The 14,933-nt window shown below is 61.5% G+C and overlaps 3 protein-coding genes across 5 annotated transcripts; 2 read left to right on the top strand and 1 right to left on the bottom strand.

Moving 5' to 3' along the window:
- The first annotated feature begins 1,814 nt into the window (after positions 1-1,814).
- PTGDS (prostaglandin D2 synthase) lies at positions 1,815-5,115 on the top strand. The gene is made up of 7 exons (XM_081067557.1): positions 1,815-2,012; positions 2,701-2,840; positions 2,946-3,022; positions 3,657-3,773; positions 3,865-3,966; positions 4,591-4,616; positions 4,979-5,115. The coding sequence occupies exons 1-6, from the start codon at positions 1,899-1,901 to the stop codon at positions 4,605-4,607; spliced, it is 567 nt and encodes a 188-aa protein (XP_080923683.1). The 5' UTR covers positions 1,815-1,898; the 3' UTR covers positions 4,608-4,616; positions 4,979-5,115.
- Positions 5,116-8,621: 3,506 nt separating this feature from the next.
- Positions 8,622-10,068, top strand: PAXX (PAXX non-homologous end joining factor; the record flags this gene model as incomplete). 3 transcript variants are annotated; one of them, XM_081067554.1, is made up of 7 exons in its annotated part: positions 8,622-8,758; positions 8,832-8,892; positions 9,119-9,168; positions 9,248-9,438; positions 9,521-9,583; positions 9,747-9,831; positions 9,930-10,068. In XM_081067554.1, the coding sequence occupies 7 exons, from the start codon at positions 8,622-8,624 to the stop codon at positions 9,967-9,969; spliced, it is 627 nt and encodes a 208-aa protein (XP_080923680.1). In that variant the 3' UTR covers positions 9,970-10,068. The 3 variants fall into 3 exon arrangements, with proteins under 3 accessions (XP_080923680.1, XP_080923681.1, XP_080923679.1); XM_081067555.1 differs by having other exon boundaries at positions 9,934-10,052; XM_081067553.1 differs by having other exon boundaries at positions 9,248-9,583; positions 9,934-10,052.
- Positions 9,947-12,833, bottom strand: CLIC3 (chloride intracellular channel 3). The gene is made up of 6 exons (XM_081067552.1): positions 12,731-12,833; positions 11,770-11,879; positions 11,567-11,692; positions 11,341-11,447; positions 11,080-11,255; positions 9,947-11,000 (listed from the first exon to the last, which is right to left on the bottom strand). Exons 1-6 carry the CDS (start codon positions 12,764-12,766, stop codon positions 10,842-10,844), a joined length of 714 nt encoding a protein of 237 aa, XP_080923678.1. The 5' UTR covers positions 12,767-12,833; the 3' UTR covers positions 9,947-10,841.
- Between the last annotated feature and the right edge of the window lie 2,100 nt (positions 12,834-14,933).

Genomic DNA, 14,933 nt, shown 5'->3' on the forward strand with positions numbered 1-14,933 from the left:
ATGTGTGTGCAGGTGCACAGGTGTGTCTGTAAGTGTGTAGGCATGTGTTCAGGTGTGTGTGTGTGTGAGGATGTGTATGCACACCCATTGGTGGGTGTGCAGGTGTGTAGACGTGCAGGTGTATGTAGGTGATCAGGTGTGTACACGTGCATGCATGCCTGTGGGTGTGTTCATACAGTGTGTCCCCAGGAATGGGCTCATGGGCCACACCTAGGTAGGGGAAGGGGACTGGTCCGGACTTGGTTCGCAACCCGTGAAAAGGGAAGGACGGACCAGTCCCCCAGCCCTGCAGGCTGTCTCCGCAGAGATGAGGGGCTCCCTTCGCCTGGGTTCAGAGAAACACCAGTCCCCAGCGGTGCTGCTGTCACCCTCCCAAGAGGCCACGGTCTCTGCTCAGCTCGTAAGTGCCAGAGACATTGTGAACCTCTCTCAGCCTTCCTGTGAGTGCTGATCGCCACACTGAGGATAAACCACTGCCCTTGGAACCGCAGGGGGCCGGGGGTGGGCAGAGCCCCCTCCCGCCCTGCCCTGGGGAGCCTGGGCCTAGGAGTACCATCCTCATCCTCGGCAGCAGGCCCCAGGCTGGGCCTGCACTGCCTGCTAGAGCCAGAGGCTGAGAGGCCTGGGTCTAGTGGGGACAGTGACCTTGGCCATGGCTGGCCTCTCTGGACAGTGCTCACCCTGCCATTGCAGAAACTATCTGTGCCATGCACCCACTGCCACCCTCCCCGTGTGCTTCTCCAAGTCTGGCTGTGGTGGGAGCTGCTCAGGCACTTGTCACAGGCCTGGTTCTGGGTCTTCAGAGCCCTGGTGAGGTCAGCCCTTCCCCCCCACCAGGGATCCCTAGGACCCCATTCCCTGGCCTGTGAGGAGGCATGTGAGGCCGCCTTGTAGACCCTTGTGGATAAGCCCCCCGGCAGCTGCCCACCCTGCATGGGCTGCTTCATCCTGTACCAAATCGATGGAGCACCCCAGTGACCCGCTGGTGACCACAGCCTGTCAATCTAGGGAGGCCTTTGGAGGAAGGCAGCCCTCTCTGTCAGGTGGGTGGGTACCCTCTCAGATGCCCTGTGGGCTGCGGGGAGGACAGCTCAGCTGTGAACAGTCCTGGCCTGGGCGCCCCAGGTGACAGGACAGTTCTGAATCCCACAGGGTGCTGCTGGGCCAGACTTGTGGGCAGAGCCAGTGCAGCTGGGGCCACAAGCTAAGGAGGCGCATGTGCCCAAGGCCAGAGTGACCCTAGGCTGAGAAGGGGCACCTGCAGCCAGAGCCTCACGGGCTGACTGTGGGGAAGCTGTGCCCCGCACGCCTGGCGCTCTGGCTGCATTTCACCGACAGGCCCAGTCTCTGTATCCTGGCCTGTCTCCCATCAGCCCCTGGGGCCGGCTGGGTCTTCCAGGACCAGGTATAAGTGGGGACTGGCACCCCCTCCCAGGGTCACCAAGCTTAGAAGGGAGCAATGATGGTGCTTGTCAGAGAGGGGTTGCAGTCTCAAGTGGGAAGTGACCAGTGGCCCCAGAGGCAGGGTAGCACCAAGGCACATTCCCCTTGCCCCCGGGGGCCAGGGCCAGTCTCAGACGGAAGAAGGGACCAGGAAGAAGGGACCAGCCGTGAGAAGTCCCCTTGCCCCTCTCCCGCCCAACCACCAGTGACAGGGCCCAGCCTGTCTTGGTTAGAACCTCTTACATAAGTAGCCCTGTGGGGGGTAAAGCTGCAGCTGGGCTTTGCCAATGCGTCTCACCGCCCCCCCCCCCATCAAGAGCCTCCAGTGGGCGGTCTGAAGGCCAAGCCAGGCCCATAAATAGGGATATCCCCAGTGGCCACTGCCTGTCCTGTCCGCCTCTCTGACTGCCCAACTGCTGCCACCAGACCCCAGACACCTGCTCAGCTCGGGGAGAATGGCTGTTCTGCACACGCTGTGGATGGGGCTGGGCCTGCTGGGGGCCCTGGGAATCCTGCAGACCAGGGCAGAAGCCCAGGTCTCCCCACAGCCCAACTTCCAACAGGACAAGGTGAGATGCTCCCCTGCCACGTCCCCAAGGTGGGAGGGGGGTGCTCTGTGGAGCTGAGATGTCTCCCTGGGAAGAAAGGAGCTGAGTGGAAGGAGAAGGCTGACCTCCAAGGGCCACCCGAAGGACATGTGTCCATGAGTATGCACATGGCACATGCAGACACGCGGGCCACCTGCGTGCCTTCGCCATCCAAACAAAGTCACCCCCGTGAGCTCATGACATCCAGAGGAAACAGGCATACGTTCCACACCAGGGTCCCAGGACAGGTCTCCGTGCGCGAGCGCGCAGATGGAGATGACGCAGGGGGATGGCGCAGCGGATGGCCACAGAAACCTCAGGGTGCGTGGGTGCACGCCCTGCATACACACAGCCGGGGGCTCGCGCACGCTCGGGGTCTGCGCCGGGACGCGGCGGTGCCTGTCCGCCCGCCCCCGCCCCGCCCCCACCGTCGCAGACGTCCAGCGGCAGGCCCAGGGCAGCCAGCCGAGCCCTCCCCGCCGTCTGCCGCCCGCTCCACCGGAGGGCTGGGCGGGCCTGGGCGCAGGGGATTGGGCCCCGGCCTGTCCTGGGAGGGGGCGGGCAAAACGGGGGCGGGGCCGGGCTGGAGGCTGGACGCGGAGGGGCAGGGGTGCCACGCCCGTGGGCCCGCGAGGGTCCTGGCAGACCGGGTGGGGACTGTTCGTCGCAGTTCCTGGGGCGCTGGTTCACTTCGGGCTTCGCCTCCAACTCGAGCTGGTTGCTGGAGAAAAAGGAGCATCTGTACGTGTGCAAGTCGGTGGTGGTCCCGATGGCGGACGGTGGCCTCAACTTCACCAATACCTTCCTCAGGTGGGACAGCCGGGCGGGCTTCCGGGGCCGAGAGCGCCCCTCCCCGCGGTGGTGCCCTAGGGACAACCAGGACTTGATCCTGATCCAAGGGTCACTTGCCCACAGGAAAGACCAGTGTGATACCCGGACTCTACTGCTGCAGCCAGCGGGCACGCCGGGCTACTACAGCTACAGGAGTCCCCGTGAGTGGGGACCCCCTTCCGGACCCCTGGGCTCAGCCCTGGGCAACACTTGCTGGCCAACCCCCTGCCTCAGCAGTGCATGAGTGGGATGAGAGCCACTCCACCAAGGTCAGCGAGTCCAAGGCCTGGCCTGGGTGTGCCCAGCTCAGGATGGTGGCCCAGGGACCCTGTCTCTCCAGCTCAGGACCCACTTCGGAGCCATGTCCTGCAGGGCCCCTCCCTGCCCCAGGATGTAACTTCCCCAAATCTCTGCTGCCCGCTTCCTGCTGACCAGGCAGGCCAACACAGGCAGCTCCTGCTGCGCGCACACGGCCTCCTTACTCCCCCCAGGGATGGCTCCCCCGTTGGGAAATCTTTCGTCCTCTGAGATGCCTGCGTGTTTGCGGCCCCCAGGACTCCTGCTTTGGGAACACGGGGCCCTGCAGAGTTCATGGGTTGTGCAGGCAGAAAGCAGGCGGCTGGCCACCTGCCCAAATGGGGGAAGGGATGGAGAAGGCAGCCAGCCCAAGGGAGAGCATCCTGTCCGCTCCCACAGCCAGCCCGTGGAGGGCACCCCTCTCCCACCCTGAGCTGGGCCAGAGGTTTGGGGCAGGTCCCCGACTGCCCGACCGACCGGGTGGTCTGGGGTCCCCAGGCTGGGGCAGCACGCGTGCCGTGTGGGTGGTGGACACAGATTACGAGGACTACGCCCTGCTGTACACCGTGGGTTCCAGAGACCTCGGCCAGGACACCCACGTGGCCTTTCTCTACAGTACGTGCCCCCCCAGCCCGGGACCCAGAGGGGCACCCATGGCAGGGGGGAGCAGAGCAGAGACCTTCCCTGCTTCTCCTTCATGCCCCAGGCCGCACCCAGACCCCCAGGGCCGAAGTGAAGGAGAAATTCACTACCTTCGCCAAGGCCCAGGGCTTCACCGAGGACACCATTGTCTTCCTGCCCCAAATGGGTGAGCAGGCTGCTAGTCTGATGGGGAAGAGATTAGGTCTGATTAGAGGCAGACCATCTCCTGAGGGGAGGGCAGGGGTGGAGTTCACCTGGCCACACGGCCACTGAGCAGCATGTGGCCTCTAGAGGGGGGCAGTCTGTTCTCACCAGGTAACCTTGATCTACAGCCCCTGGGGGGGGGGGTAGGACATGGAATATGCCTCTTCTCCCAGAAACCCCCTCCCCAGATTCACCAAGTACCCAACGTGTATGCCAGGCCTCAGTCAGTCCCCAGGATACCGGGGTCGGTCCCCAGCCTGGTGGGGTGTGGGCACTAGAAATGCAACCCATGGGGTGGGGGTGCCTATGGGAATACAGGCGCTGTGGACACACAGGACACGAGCACATTGGGGCTCCCTGAGGCCTCAGCAGGGGCAGGCAGCCCACTCTGAGACAGGTGGGGACAGAACCCCCTCTGTCTGGAGAGGCAGTGCCTGAGGTAGGGGTGGAGTGATGGACTCAGCAGTTTTGGGGGTCAACCAAGACCAAGTCTCCAGGGCTGTGGGTGGGGTAAATGCAGGCAGCCCTGGTAGGGAAAGTGGCCCTGGCCCAGGGCGATGACTGTGCCCTCCTTCTTTCTTGGCAGATAAGTGCCTGGAGTAGCACAAATAGGTGAGTGGGTAGGCTGTGGCCTGGCTTCACCCAACAGTCCCGATTCATTCATTCTCTCATCATTCATTCAAAACATACACACTCCACCATGCAAGGGTGGTCCCAGGCAGACAGGGGCCCGTCCAAGGGGAAGAGGTCTCCACTGGGGTTCAGAGGGTTGCTCAGGATAGGAGTAGCTGGAGGATGGGACAGGAACGTGTGGGGAGGTCAGAGGAGGCTGGTGCCCTTTGCTGAGTCAGGGGACGAGGCCCTGGGAGGGGGGGTTCACTCCCCGGCCGCGTGGAGCCCCAAGGAGTCTGGAGACCCTGGCGCAGGGAGGGCCATACTGCCTGCTCCAGCTGTAGCCCTGCTCTCTCGGCCAGGTGACCCCAGCCCTCAGGACCTGGCCAGTCCGCCCTGCTCGCTTCTGCTCCAAGACCCCAGCCCTGGCTCTTCCCACCACCGCCTCTGCCCCTCGGCTTTATCCTGCCTCTGAGAATAAACTGGAAGCAAGTCAGCAGCCTGGCTGCGATCTGTCTGTCCTATAGTCACCCGTCACTGCCCTGGGCCTGGCTCTGGCTGGCTCCCTGGGGACCTGACCATCCATTTGTTCTGCATAACATCTCGGAGGGGTGGGCCAGGGCTCAATAGTGTTTGCTTCGGGTGGGGTGGGGTGGGGGGGCCGGGTCAGAAGTAAGGACTGCTAAGGGGACGTGCCATCAGACCCCATCCACTCCATGCGCGACTCTGACCTCCCCTCAGTCCCTCCAGCTGCAGTCTGACCCTTACCAGCCAGGAGAGGCCCAAGGCCCAGGGGAGCTTGCACCCTGGTGGGTTTTGAAGCTGCAGGATTAGTACACTCGGATTGGGCAGAGATAAGGGTTTCTAGAGACAAAGAAGGGGGTGGCTGGAGTGTCTGGACCCCACTTCCCCAACTGGGACAGACTGACCGAGCGGGCTGGAGTCAGACCAATCTCACATCCCCTCTGGCTAGCTGAGCGGCCCCCAGCCCACTGGCCTCTTGCTGTCCCCCAAGAGCACAGAACCCTGCCAGAGTGTGGTCTCCCTTGCAGACCTGCCCCTTGCCTCCTGCTGGGCCATTTCCAGGCCCTTGTCCTGGGTCCACCAGGTTCCCACCTGGGCAGACTTCATCCAGGCCCTGCTGAGACACCAAGGACTGTGAGCTTCTGGGAAGGAGGTGGATTGGGGGTTGTGCCTGAGCTGAAGGCTGGGAGCCAACAGCCCAGAGGACCTGCTTTGGGCCATCCGGCGGCCTCCGCAGGAGGAAACACGGGATGGGCCAGGGTGCTTCAGGGGAAACCTCATCAGGATCCCATCTCAGTGGGTGTCCTGGCGGGCAGGCCAGCTTCCCAGGAGCATCTTGGGGGCATCAAGGCCTGCTCCCCAATCCATGCAGTCACCGGGACCGTCCTCCACAACGCTGATGACACTGCTGGTCGGCTCTATCCTCGCCCTGCTTGGGGTGTCCACAGGCCAGGCCCAGGTCCCCATCCAGGCCAACTTTGATGCCATGTCACTGTTCTTTAAAGACACGTCCTAAAGAATTTGAGGGTAAAATGGGATAGTATCTTATGAAAATTAACAAAGGAAACCTCTGCCAGAATTGTAGTGGGAGGGCCTGTCGGGGAAGCTAGCTCTCCTGCCCTGCCACTCATTCTCAATTACCCCAAACAGGACGAGACACCTGCATCTCCAACAGGTGTTTTCTAGGTTACTACCCCAGCAGGTGGAAGATTCTTCGCCCTGCCTGCGAGCAGCCCAGCTAACGAGAGACTGTCACAAACCAGCCAATGAGTAACCAAGACACTTCCAACTCCGTTCCCTCCAATACGCTTTTTAAAAGTCCTTCCCAACTCCCTCCTTTCCTCTATAAAAGAAGGTTCCCCTGTTTTGTTCTCCCGACTTGCTCATGGTTTTCTCATAGCTTGCATGTCTCAAATTCCAACTCTTTGTTGTTTCCCATTTCTGCTGGTATGTAACTGACTGTTTTTTTTGTTTTTTTGTTTTGTCTTTTAGGACAACAATCTGTAATGTAAATAGTTCAGAAAAAAATAATACCAGATGCAAATACTTCCAAGTATTGATAATTGTTCCATCTGGGTGATGGCTCATCAGTACTTTTCCTTCCGTCTGACACCAGTCTGGACTTGAAGCCCCGGGGGAGGGGCCAGGAGTGTGGGAAAGCTCAAATAGCCAGCCCCGCCCCTACCTGTGCCCTGTGAGCTCGCCCTCCCATCCTCCGATGCTTGGATGAGGCGCCGCCTGCCCCCCTCGGAAGGCGGCTGCTGACACGGCCTGTCTGAGCTCCAGGCGATACATCAGCTGCTTGATGCACTGGTAGATCGAGCGGTTGTCTTTCAGTTTCCACATGGACTAAGAGAAGAAGGGTGCCCTGTCGCCAAAATCAGCCCACAACTCAAGCACCCCGTTAAGACTAATGGTAAAATACACTCCACCCGCCCCACTCTCTCTCTGGAACAGTCTGATCACTGGGAACTAGATGGAAGGCTAGAGCCAGGTCCGGGAAATAACCCAACTCTCAGGGGGTTCACGGTCACCAGCTGGGCCGAGTGGCACTCTGTTAACTTTCTCAGTGAGGCAGCATGCTCCAATACCAGCTACAACTGACCGATTTCGGTACAAATAACCCGTATCCCCAAAGGGATATTAGGCGAAGGCCAGTTTTTGTCTAAGAGGACGGCTTGCTTTCTGAAGAATTCAAGCCGACGTGCCACAACGAATACTCACACGGCATAAACAAATAGGCCTTTAACGCATTCACACACACACACACAGCAACAAACAGAAAATGTTTTAAATAACTCCCAAGTAAAACCTGGAGAGCGCCAGACGCAAAAGCCCTTTGGCTCAGATCCAGGAGGCTTCCAAGACAAGGAGCACAAGCACCGCGTCCAAACAGCTCAGTGAGTTCCCAAACCCACAAGCCGCCAGAATTCGTTCTTCTCTGGATCCCAAAGTGGACCCAAAAAATGTTACTTGGACAAAATACCCTTTCTGGGCCGGTGCTCAGGCGGTTGGAGCTCCATGTCCCTAACTCCGAAGGCTGCGGGTTCGATTCCCACGTGGGCCAGGGGGCTCTCAACCACGAGGTTGCCAGTTCAATTCCTCGAGTCCCCCAAGGGATGGTGGGCAGCGCCCCCTGCAACTAAGACTGAAAGGACAACTTGACTTGGAAAAGTCCTGGAAGTACACACTGTTCCCCAATGAAGTCCTGTTCCCCTTCCCCAATAAAAAAAAAAAAAAGTTAAAAAAATAGCCTTTTAGATAGTCCGCCAAAAGGAGCGTTTATTCGGGAAAAATAAAAAGCAAAAGCCACCACAGCAGTGAGAGGAAGAGCACACCCAGGGGCCCACTTGCAAAACAACAACAAGCCTTCCCGACTCAGCCTCAATATACACGCATCCCTCCCCGGAAGTTACCACAAAGTTTAAACAGGAAGTCAGGACTAAAGAGTTAACAAGGGGCCCAGCTCGTCCGACAGTCCTCCCAGCTCTATGGTTAGTCATCCTAAGATGCCGGTTCACTTTTATCAGGCTGGAAGGGGCATCTCTCAGGGCGCCAGGGCTGGAGCCCCGACTGCTCTGTGCAAGCAGCTCATGGTGCCCGCGGGGTCCAAGCTGGAGACAGGCCATTCGGGGAGCCACGGCCCACGCACTAAGTTCCGCCCAGAAGACATGGGGTCCGCCCCACAATTGAACTCCGCCCCGAGGCCCCGCCCCTTGACCGAGCACCGAGCAGATAGCCCCGCCCTCAGCAATGCCGGCCGGACTTCTCACCCTAGGCTCCACCCTCCCGGCTCCGCCTTCCTGGCGCGGGTCGACTGATTTCCCGGCCGGGCCTGGACCCTAAGCCCCGCCCCACGTGGGCCCAGCTTTGCTCTGCCCCGCCCCAGGTCCGCTCCCCGGTGCAGGCCCCGCCCCCGGTTCCCGCGGCCGGCCGCCAGCGCAGGCGCCTTGTCCCAGCGCCTCAGCTCGCTGAGGTGCCATGGTGCCGGTGCCGCCGCCGCCGCTGCTGTCGCCGCCTCTCTGCACGCTGCCGCCGGGCCCCGGGCCCGCGCGCTTCGTGTGCTACTGCGAGGGGGAAGGAGTTGGGGCCAAAGGCCAAAGCGGCTTCAACCTCTAGTGAGTGGCGGGGTCCGTGGCGGGGAGTGGGCAGCTCTGCGGGCGGTCCTGCCTGACAGCCCCTCCCCCACAGTGTGACAGACGCCGCGGAGCTTTGGAGCACCTGCTTCACGCCGGAGAGCCTGGCGGCCCTCGTGGGTAACGGGGCTCCTGGGCGTGCCTGGCAGCCCCCAGCACCCCATACCTGCAGTGCGGGCCACCTATGGGCGGTAGGGGGCGGTCTGGGCACCCTTCCCCTGGCTCTGTAGCTGTAGTGCTGATTGCCTTGGGGTCCCAGGTAGCTCTTGGGCAGGTTTGGGGTGTCCTCAGTGGTTCTAGGCTCTTGGACAGATGGTAACTACTAGCCTCTGTGCCCTGTAGAAAGCCCGTTTTGGCCTGAGTACAGCTGAGGACATCACCCGCAGGTTCAGGTGAGCTCTGAGCCAGGAAGAAGGGTGGGTGGGGAGTGGGTGGGTCTGGCCACCGCACTCAGTACCCCTCCTTTCCCAGGGCAGCCTGTGAGCAGCAAGCTGTGGCTTTCACCCTGCAGGAAGACGGAGCCTCCCTGACCGTTGCAGGGGGGCCCTTGGCACTGGACTTGAGCCTCTCCAAGGTGCCAGGCCCAGAGGCAGCCACCAAGTTGCAGGCACTGACACTGGGCCTGGCAGAGCGCGTGTGCAGCTTGGAGCGGTGGCTAACAGGTGGAATGGGGGTGGGCACCCCGCAGCCTCACCGGGGGCCCCCTTTCCGTGCCTCCATTCTTGGCTGTTTTCCCACCTGCAGAGGAGACAGCTGCCAGCCCCAGGAAGAGCGCTCGGCTGGTGGGGCCTCAGCAATTCTTACCAGGTAAGGCCTGTCCCCTGTGACCGGTTGGGGCTGTGCTCATTCCTCTGTGACTCAATTCCCCCAAACAAGACTCAGGCTCCAGAGCCTGGTTCTTCTGTGGAGAGGGGGGTGTGGCCCTGGCATCCTCCTGGATTCAGGTGCTCCCCCATCCGGTTTCCCCCAGACCCGGATCCTCAGAAAGGCAACCCTGGGCCTGGCGTCAGGAGGCGGTGTCCTGGAGAGTCCCTCATCAACCCTGGCTTCAAGAGGTGCCCACCCACTGCCCCTCTCTCCTGTGCCCAGGCTCCAGCCCTGGACCCTGTCCCTCCCTCCACACCTCCATGACGTCCCCCCTCTTCTTTCCCAGTAAGAAACCAGCCAGTGGTGTAGATTTTGATGATCTATGACATGCAGCAAAAAGTGATCCTGCTGGGAGTTGGAATGAGGGGACGGGCAGCCCCTGAGACCTCACAACGTCCACCTGCCCATCCTGCTGTCCAGCGGCAACAGACCTTGAGCCCCTTCCCCATCAAATAAATGGCTTCCTCAGGCAGACGTCATGGCCTGGCTCTGGCTCCTGGGGGATGGCTTGGGGAGAGGGATCAGGGATTCCCCTCAGCCTACGATCTGGACATGGGACCACAGGATGTAAACGGATGGATGAGGCGCTCGCTCCCTGGTGGAGGAGCTGCCAAGCTCCCCCGACTGCCCACCTGCTCCTGTCTGGCCAGCCCAGGAACTGAGGGCCGTGCAGGGCCCTGCCAGGGCTTCCCAAGGCTGGAACTCTGTTCCACCCCACGGGGCACACACCTCACTCTTCCAGACCCCACCCAGCAGGGCCTAGCCTCCAGTACCCGACAAGATGCACACAGTAGGTCCTGCGGGAGACGGGGGAGTGGCCTGCCCCCTGGGGGCAAGGCCGAGGAATGCGGGCCACCCCGCCCACTAGCCAGGAGCCCCGAGGTGCCCAGGCAGGGCTCTGCTCCCCACCCTCCTTGGCCATCCTGCCTCCCTGTCCTGGACTGACTGGTTTGGGAGCCCAATCCAGTCCCCGCCGTCCCTGTCGAGTGTGAGGGGGATGGGCTGCGCCCCGCCCAACGGGCTCTCTGCCTCTTGTCATTCTGGGCTGTCATCTGAAACTGAGCGTCCCACGGTCGGGGTTTGAGGGTGGCAAAAATCGTGGCCCTCTGGTCCCTGGGATGTGCGGACACGCTCACTGGAGCACAGATGGCTTTATGGGGCTGCAGACGAAAGAGCGGGGCTGGCAGAGGCGGGGTCACTAACGGGGTTGGACGGCGGGCCCGTAGGCCGCCAGGATCTCGGAACTGTGCGGACAAGTGTACTTGAACTCCTTCTCCTGCAGCGCGCAGTCCAGGTAGCGGCGGACGCCGCGCAGCTCCGCGGGGATGGGCGCCTGGCGGAAGTGCGCGCACACAGTCTGCGGACAAGGGCGTGGGCGGGGTCAGGGCCTCCTAGAGGGCGCGCCCCGCCCCCTCCCGCACCCGGCCCGCGCTCACGTCCACGATGTGCAGCTTGGGCAGCAGGCCGCAGTCGGCCAGCGTGAGCTGGTCACCGTCCAGGAAGCGGCGGCGCGACTCGCGCAGCTGCGGCTCCCGAGCCAGCTCGTGCTCCAGGGGCGCGCGCAGATATCTGTCCAACCTGACGAGGGCGCGCAGCAGCAGCTGGTACAGGGCTGGGGCGGGGGCAGGGGGTTCGGTGAACGCCCGGTCTGGGACACAACTCCCCCCATCGTCACCGCGGCTACCAACCCTCCTCACCATCATCCTGCTCGGGCACTGGGTTCTTGATGAACGCGGAGAACTTGTGAAAGACGTCGTTGCCCGCGGTCGTGGACTCCCTGTAGCGGGGCGCCAGGCTGGGGAATCTGGGGTGGAGAAGGAACTCGTGTCAGACCCTCGCGCCGCAGGCACCACAGCTCCCTTCCTGGGCTCTGTCCTGGGGGGTCCTCCCTGTGGGCCCCTCCTGCCGTGCCCCGGCCCTCACTCTGGCGGCCCCAGCGTCTCCTCCAGAAACTCCTCGATCTGCAGCGTGTCGGTTTTGGCGTCGCCATCATACAGCAAGATGGGCAGTTGTGAGCCGGGGGCGAAGTCCTTCAGGACATCTGGGGACCTGTGGGCACGAGGGAGGGGAAGTGGCTAGCCTGAGGGGACAGAGGACCCTGAGGGGTCCCTCAGGCGCGGGCTCACCTGCGCATGTCCACCGTGGTGAGCGTGAAGGGCACACCCTTGAGCAGCAGGATCATGAAGAGCCTCTGACAGGAAGGGCAGTGTCCCACGCTCTCACAGTCCTCACTTGCCTATGGAGGGTGGAGTTGAGGGGTGTCAGGTCAGGGCAGGGAGCAGACCCAAGAATCCTGCCACCAGGCTGGGTGGGACCTGGTCTGCCACTGCCAAGGGACAGGAGCGATGCCAGGGCTCCAGCTAGGGCCGGCACGGCCTCAGCAAGTGGCCGGTGAGAGCCCTTGACTTGGTCTCTAGGAGGTGGGGAGGGGCACAGAGCTGCTGGAAGCCTGGAGGCTGGGTGAGGGCTCAGAGGCTTGGCCCCTTGACCCTTATCTTCAGACCCTGGGCAGAGGCCAGGGCCCTGGGCTCCAGGCCCCACGGGCTGCTCTCAAGGGTGGGGTGGGCCGAGTGAGCTGTTTTCTGAGTGATTCACACGCCAACTGGGCACTGAGGCTGGCAGCACACTTGCTGCCCCAAGCCCTGAGGGTGGGGAAGGGTCCAAGGCCTGGCAGTCCCTACACTGGGCCCCGCAGATCTGGCACCAATGGAGCTGCCTGGGCCAGCCACACACACCCCACCTCCGGCGTCTCCCCCAAGCTCTACTTGGGCATCTGCCACTGGCTGCCTGGTTGTCACCTCCCCCTGGAGGGGGGCTTTTTCTCCAGGATTGCTGGACTGGGTCCAGGAGCCCAGGCTGGGAGTTGGGACAGGGCCACCCTCAACCCCTTTGGAGATGACTCATTGACCCTTCACCCCCAGGTTAACCCCACTTTACTCAGCCTCCGTAGGGCTGCCTGAGCCCACCCACCATGGGAAGGGGTGCAGATACTGCTGTGGAGACCCACCCCTCAGCCCACCCTGGAGAGTGGAGCCCCGCAGAGCACCCCTCCCCGAGGCCTTCCCCAGCCCAGCCTGACCCCGGCACCTTGACAAACAGCTGGAGCTTGGCGGTCTCGGCCATGGTGAGGAGCTGCAGCAGCAAGGGCGGGGACCTGGGGAGCTCTTTAAGGCTCCCTGGGCTCCCGCCCTCCCCCGCCCAGGGCCCGCCCCCAGAGTCACCTAAGCGGGCGGGCGGGCAGGCAGGCGCACGAGGCTGGTGGGGCTCACTGTCCGAGCATGAGGGTGTGACTATGGGGGGAACTGAGTAGGCAGGGCTGGCCGTCTGAGGCAGGGGACCTGAGCACCCCATGGGGGGGCGGGCGGCACGGTGAGATGGAGGCCAAGACCAGTGGATTGGGAGGCAAGAAGAGAGGCGCCCTCCAGCCTGGGAGCGGCAGCTCCGCATCAGATCACCCCCACCATGAACCCCACTGCCCTCCCTGCAGTGAACACCCCATTATGTGTAGGGCCCCCCAGTCCAGAAAGCTGGGGAGTGGATAGAAGAAATGAACAGCTTGGCCCCAGCCTCAGTTTCTCTATCTGCCTACCAGGGCATTACAACAGTGATAAGCCCACTTAGAAGGGGTGTCTCCTCCCACCCACAGAGCTCTGTCAGGCGGCGCTCCCGCTCCCCAGGGCGGGGCCCACATTCCAGACGTGCCCTTGGGCAACAGGCCTGGCTCCAGCGTCAGCCCAGCTGACCCCTCAGCCCTGCCCCTCCCACGACGGCTCAGGGCAGCTTTTTTTCCCCTCTTAACCTTTAAGAGGAAGAACCAAGAGGGGATTTGGAGCCACTGCCTCTTGGCGCACAGGATCCGCCCACCCCGCCCTCAGCTGGAAGGCCAGGGGAGGTCGGGGAGCCTGCGACCCCACAGGTGTGCCCCTGCTCGCCCCCGTAGGGTGGCCCGCCGCACCTCCCGCAGTCCACCCTAGGGAGCACCCCGAGGGAGGAACCCACAGAGGCTTAGCGCCGCCAAGTGGCCGAGAGCGGGATCAGCGCGGCGCTTTTGCCTCCTCGCCCAAGGTTGCGGCCTCCGCGGGAACCCCAGCCTGACCTCTCCTTCCCGGACTCCACCCGGGCCAGGGCTCCTGAGCATAGGCCACTCCGAGAGCCTGGCGGTTGGCTTGGATATACTGTGGAGTTTGGTGCCCGGCTCCCCTCTGGGGTTTGGACCTCCCTTCTGCCCACCTCTATTCCACAAGCCAGATTTTAGGGGCCCTTTTCCTGCTTTGCCTGCACACAAACTGCGTCGTGGAGAAGGCCCCTCCACGTGCATGCTTGCCAGATGTCCTGCGTGTTTCTATGTATATAAAAATACCCTTATGTATCTGTAAGAAAAACGGTGAACTAGACAGTGAACAGGTGGTTCAGAGAAAAGGAAATAAACGCCAGCCAAATGCATGTGAGCGGGTTTCACCTCACTGGTTTGCAAGAAACAAACCAGAAAAAGTTCATGGGTGCAACGGGAAGACATGTGGTGGTCATATTTGTGGCAAAGATGTAGGGGACCCAAGTGTCAGCAACCGCCAAGATGAGTCACCCATCTGGGAATTAGCCCGGAGATATTCTTGTAAATATGCGAGGGATATATAAACAGGGGTGTGCTGGTGTGTCTCCCGGGTCGGTTTAGTGGTGTGATGGGCTGAATTGTGCTCTCCAGTTCACGTTGAAATCCTAGCCCCCAGTCCCTCAGAATATGGCTGTATTTGGAGATGGGGTCTTTAAATATGTGATTAGGTTAAAACGAGGTCATGACTACCCTCACAAACAGGAGATTTGGACAGACATGTGCACGGGGAAAACACTGTGTACATGGAGGCAGAGATTGGGGTGGTGCTTCTCCAAGCCAAGGGACACCAGAGATGGCCAGAAACCACTGTGAGCCAGGACAGAGCTGGGACAGGTGGTCCCTCAGCCTCCAGACAGAGAGGAAATGTCTGTTGTTTTATGCTACCCACTTTGTGGTCATTTGTCATGGCAGACCTAGCAGACCAATACAGGTGGGAGAAAAACACCCGGTCGATGGAAACAACAGAAAGCATCAGTATGTGTCATTCCGAGTCATTGCTCGGATACATGTGGGAACGGACGGAAGGTACCTCCTGTAGAATGATGACCTGAGGCGTGGACATCTAGCTAGCGCCTCCTCTCCATCAGCACCATTTGCATCTTCTGCCAACTTGCCATCATCAATTGTTTTTAAGAAGACCAGAAACGCATGGTCACCAGCCATGATTGGACCAACGAC

The sequence above is a fragment of the Rhinolophus hipposideros genome (assembly GCF_964194185.1).
Source record: "Rhinolophus hipposideros genome assembly, chromosome: 11".
In the NCBI taxonomy this organism is placed as follows: Eukaryota; Metazoa; Chordata; class Mammalia; order Chiroptera; family Rhinolophidae; genus Rhinolophus; species Rhinolophus hipposideros.

Bases quoted from the DNA above. Each gene is read 5' to 3' on its own strand.
- CLIC3 (XM_081067552.1), bottom strand. From the start codon at position 12,766: ATGGCCGAGACCGCCAAGCTCCAGCTGTTTGTCAAG. The intron at 11,880-12,730 runs GTGCCGGGGTCA...CACCCTCCATAG, and splicing joins AGCTCCAGCTGTTTGTCAAG to GCAAGTGAGGACTGTGAGAG. The intron at 11,001-11,079 runs GTGAGCGCGGGC...CCTTGTCCGCAG, and splicing joins CCAAGCTGCACATCGTGGAC to ACTGTGTGCGCGCACTTCCG.
- PTGDS (XM_081067557.1), top strand. From the start codon at position 1,899: ATGGCTGTTCTGCACACGCTGTGGATGGGGCTGGGCCTGCTGGGGGCC. The intron at 2,013-2,700 runs GTGAGATGCTCC...TGTTCGTCGCAG, and splicing joins CCAACTTCCAACAGGACAAG to TTCCTGGGGCGCTGGTTCAC. The intron at 3,023-3,656 runs GTGAGTGGGGAC...TGGGGTCCCCAG, and splicing joins CTACAGCTACAGGAGTCCCC to GCTGGGGCAGCACGCGTGCC.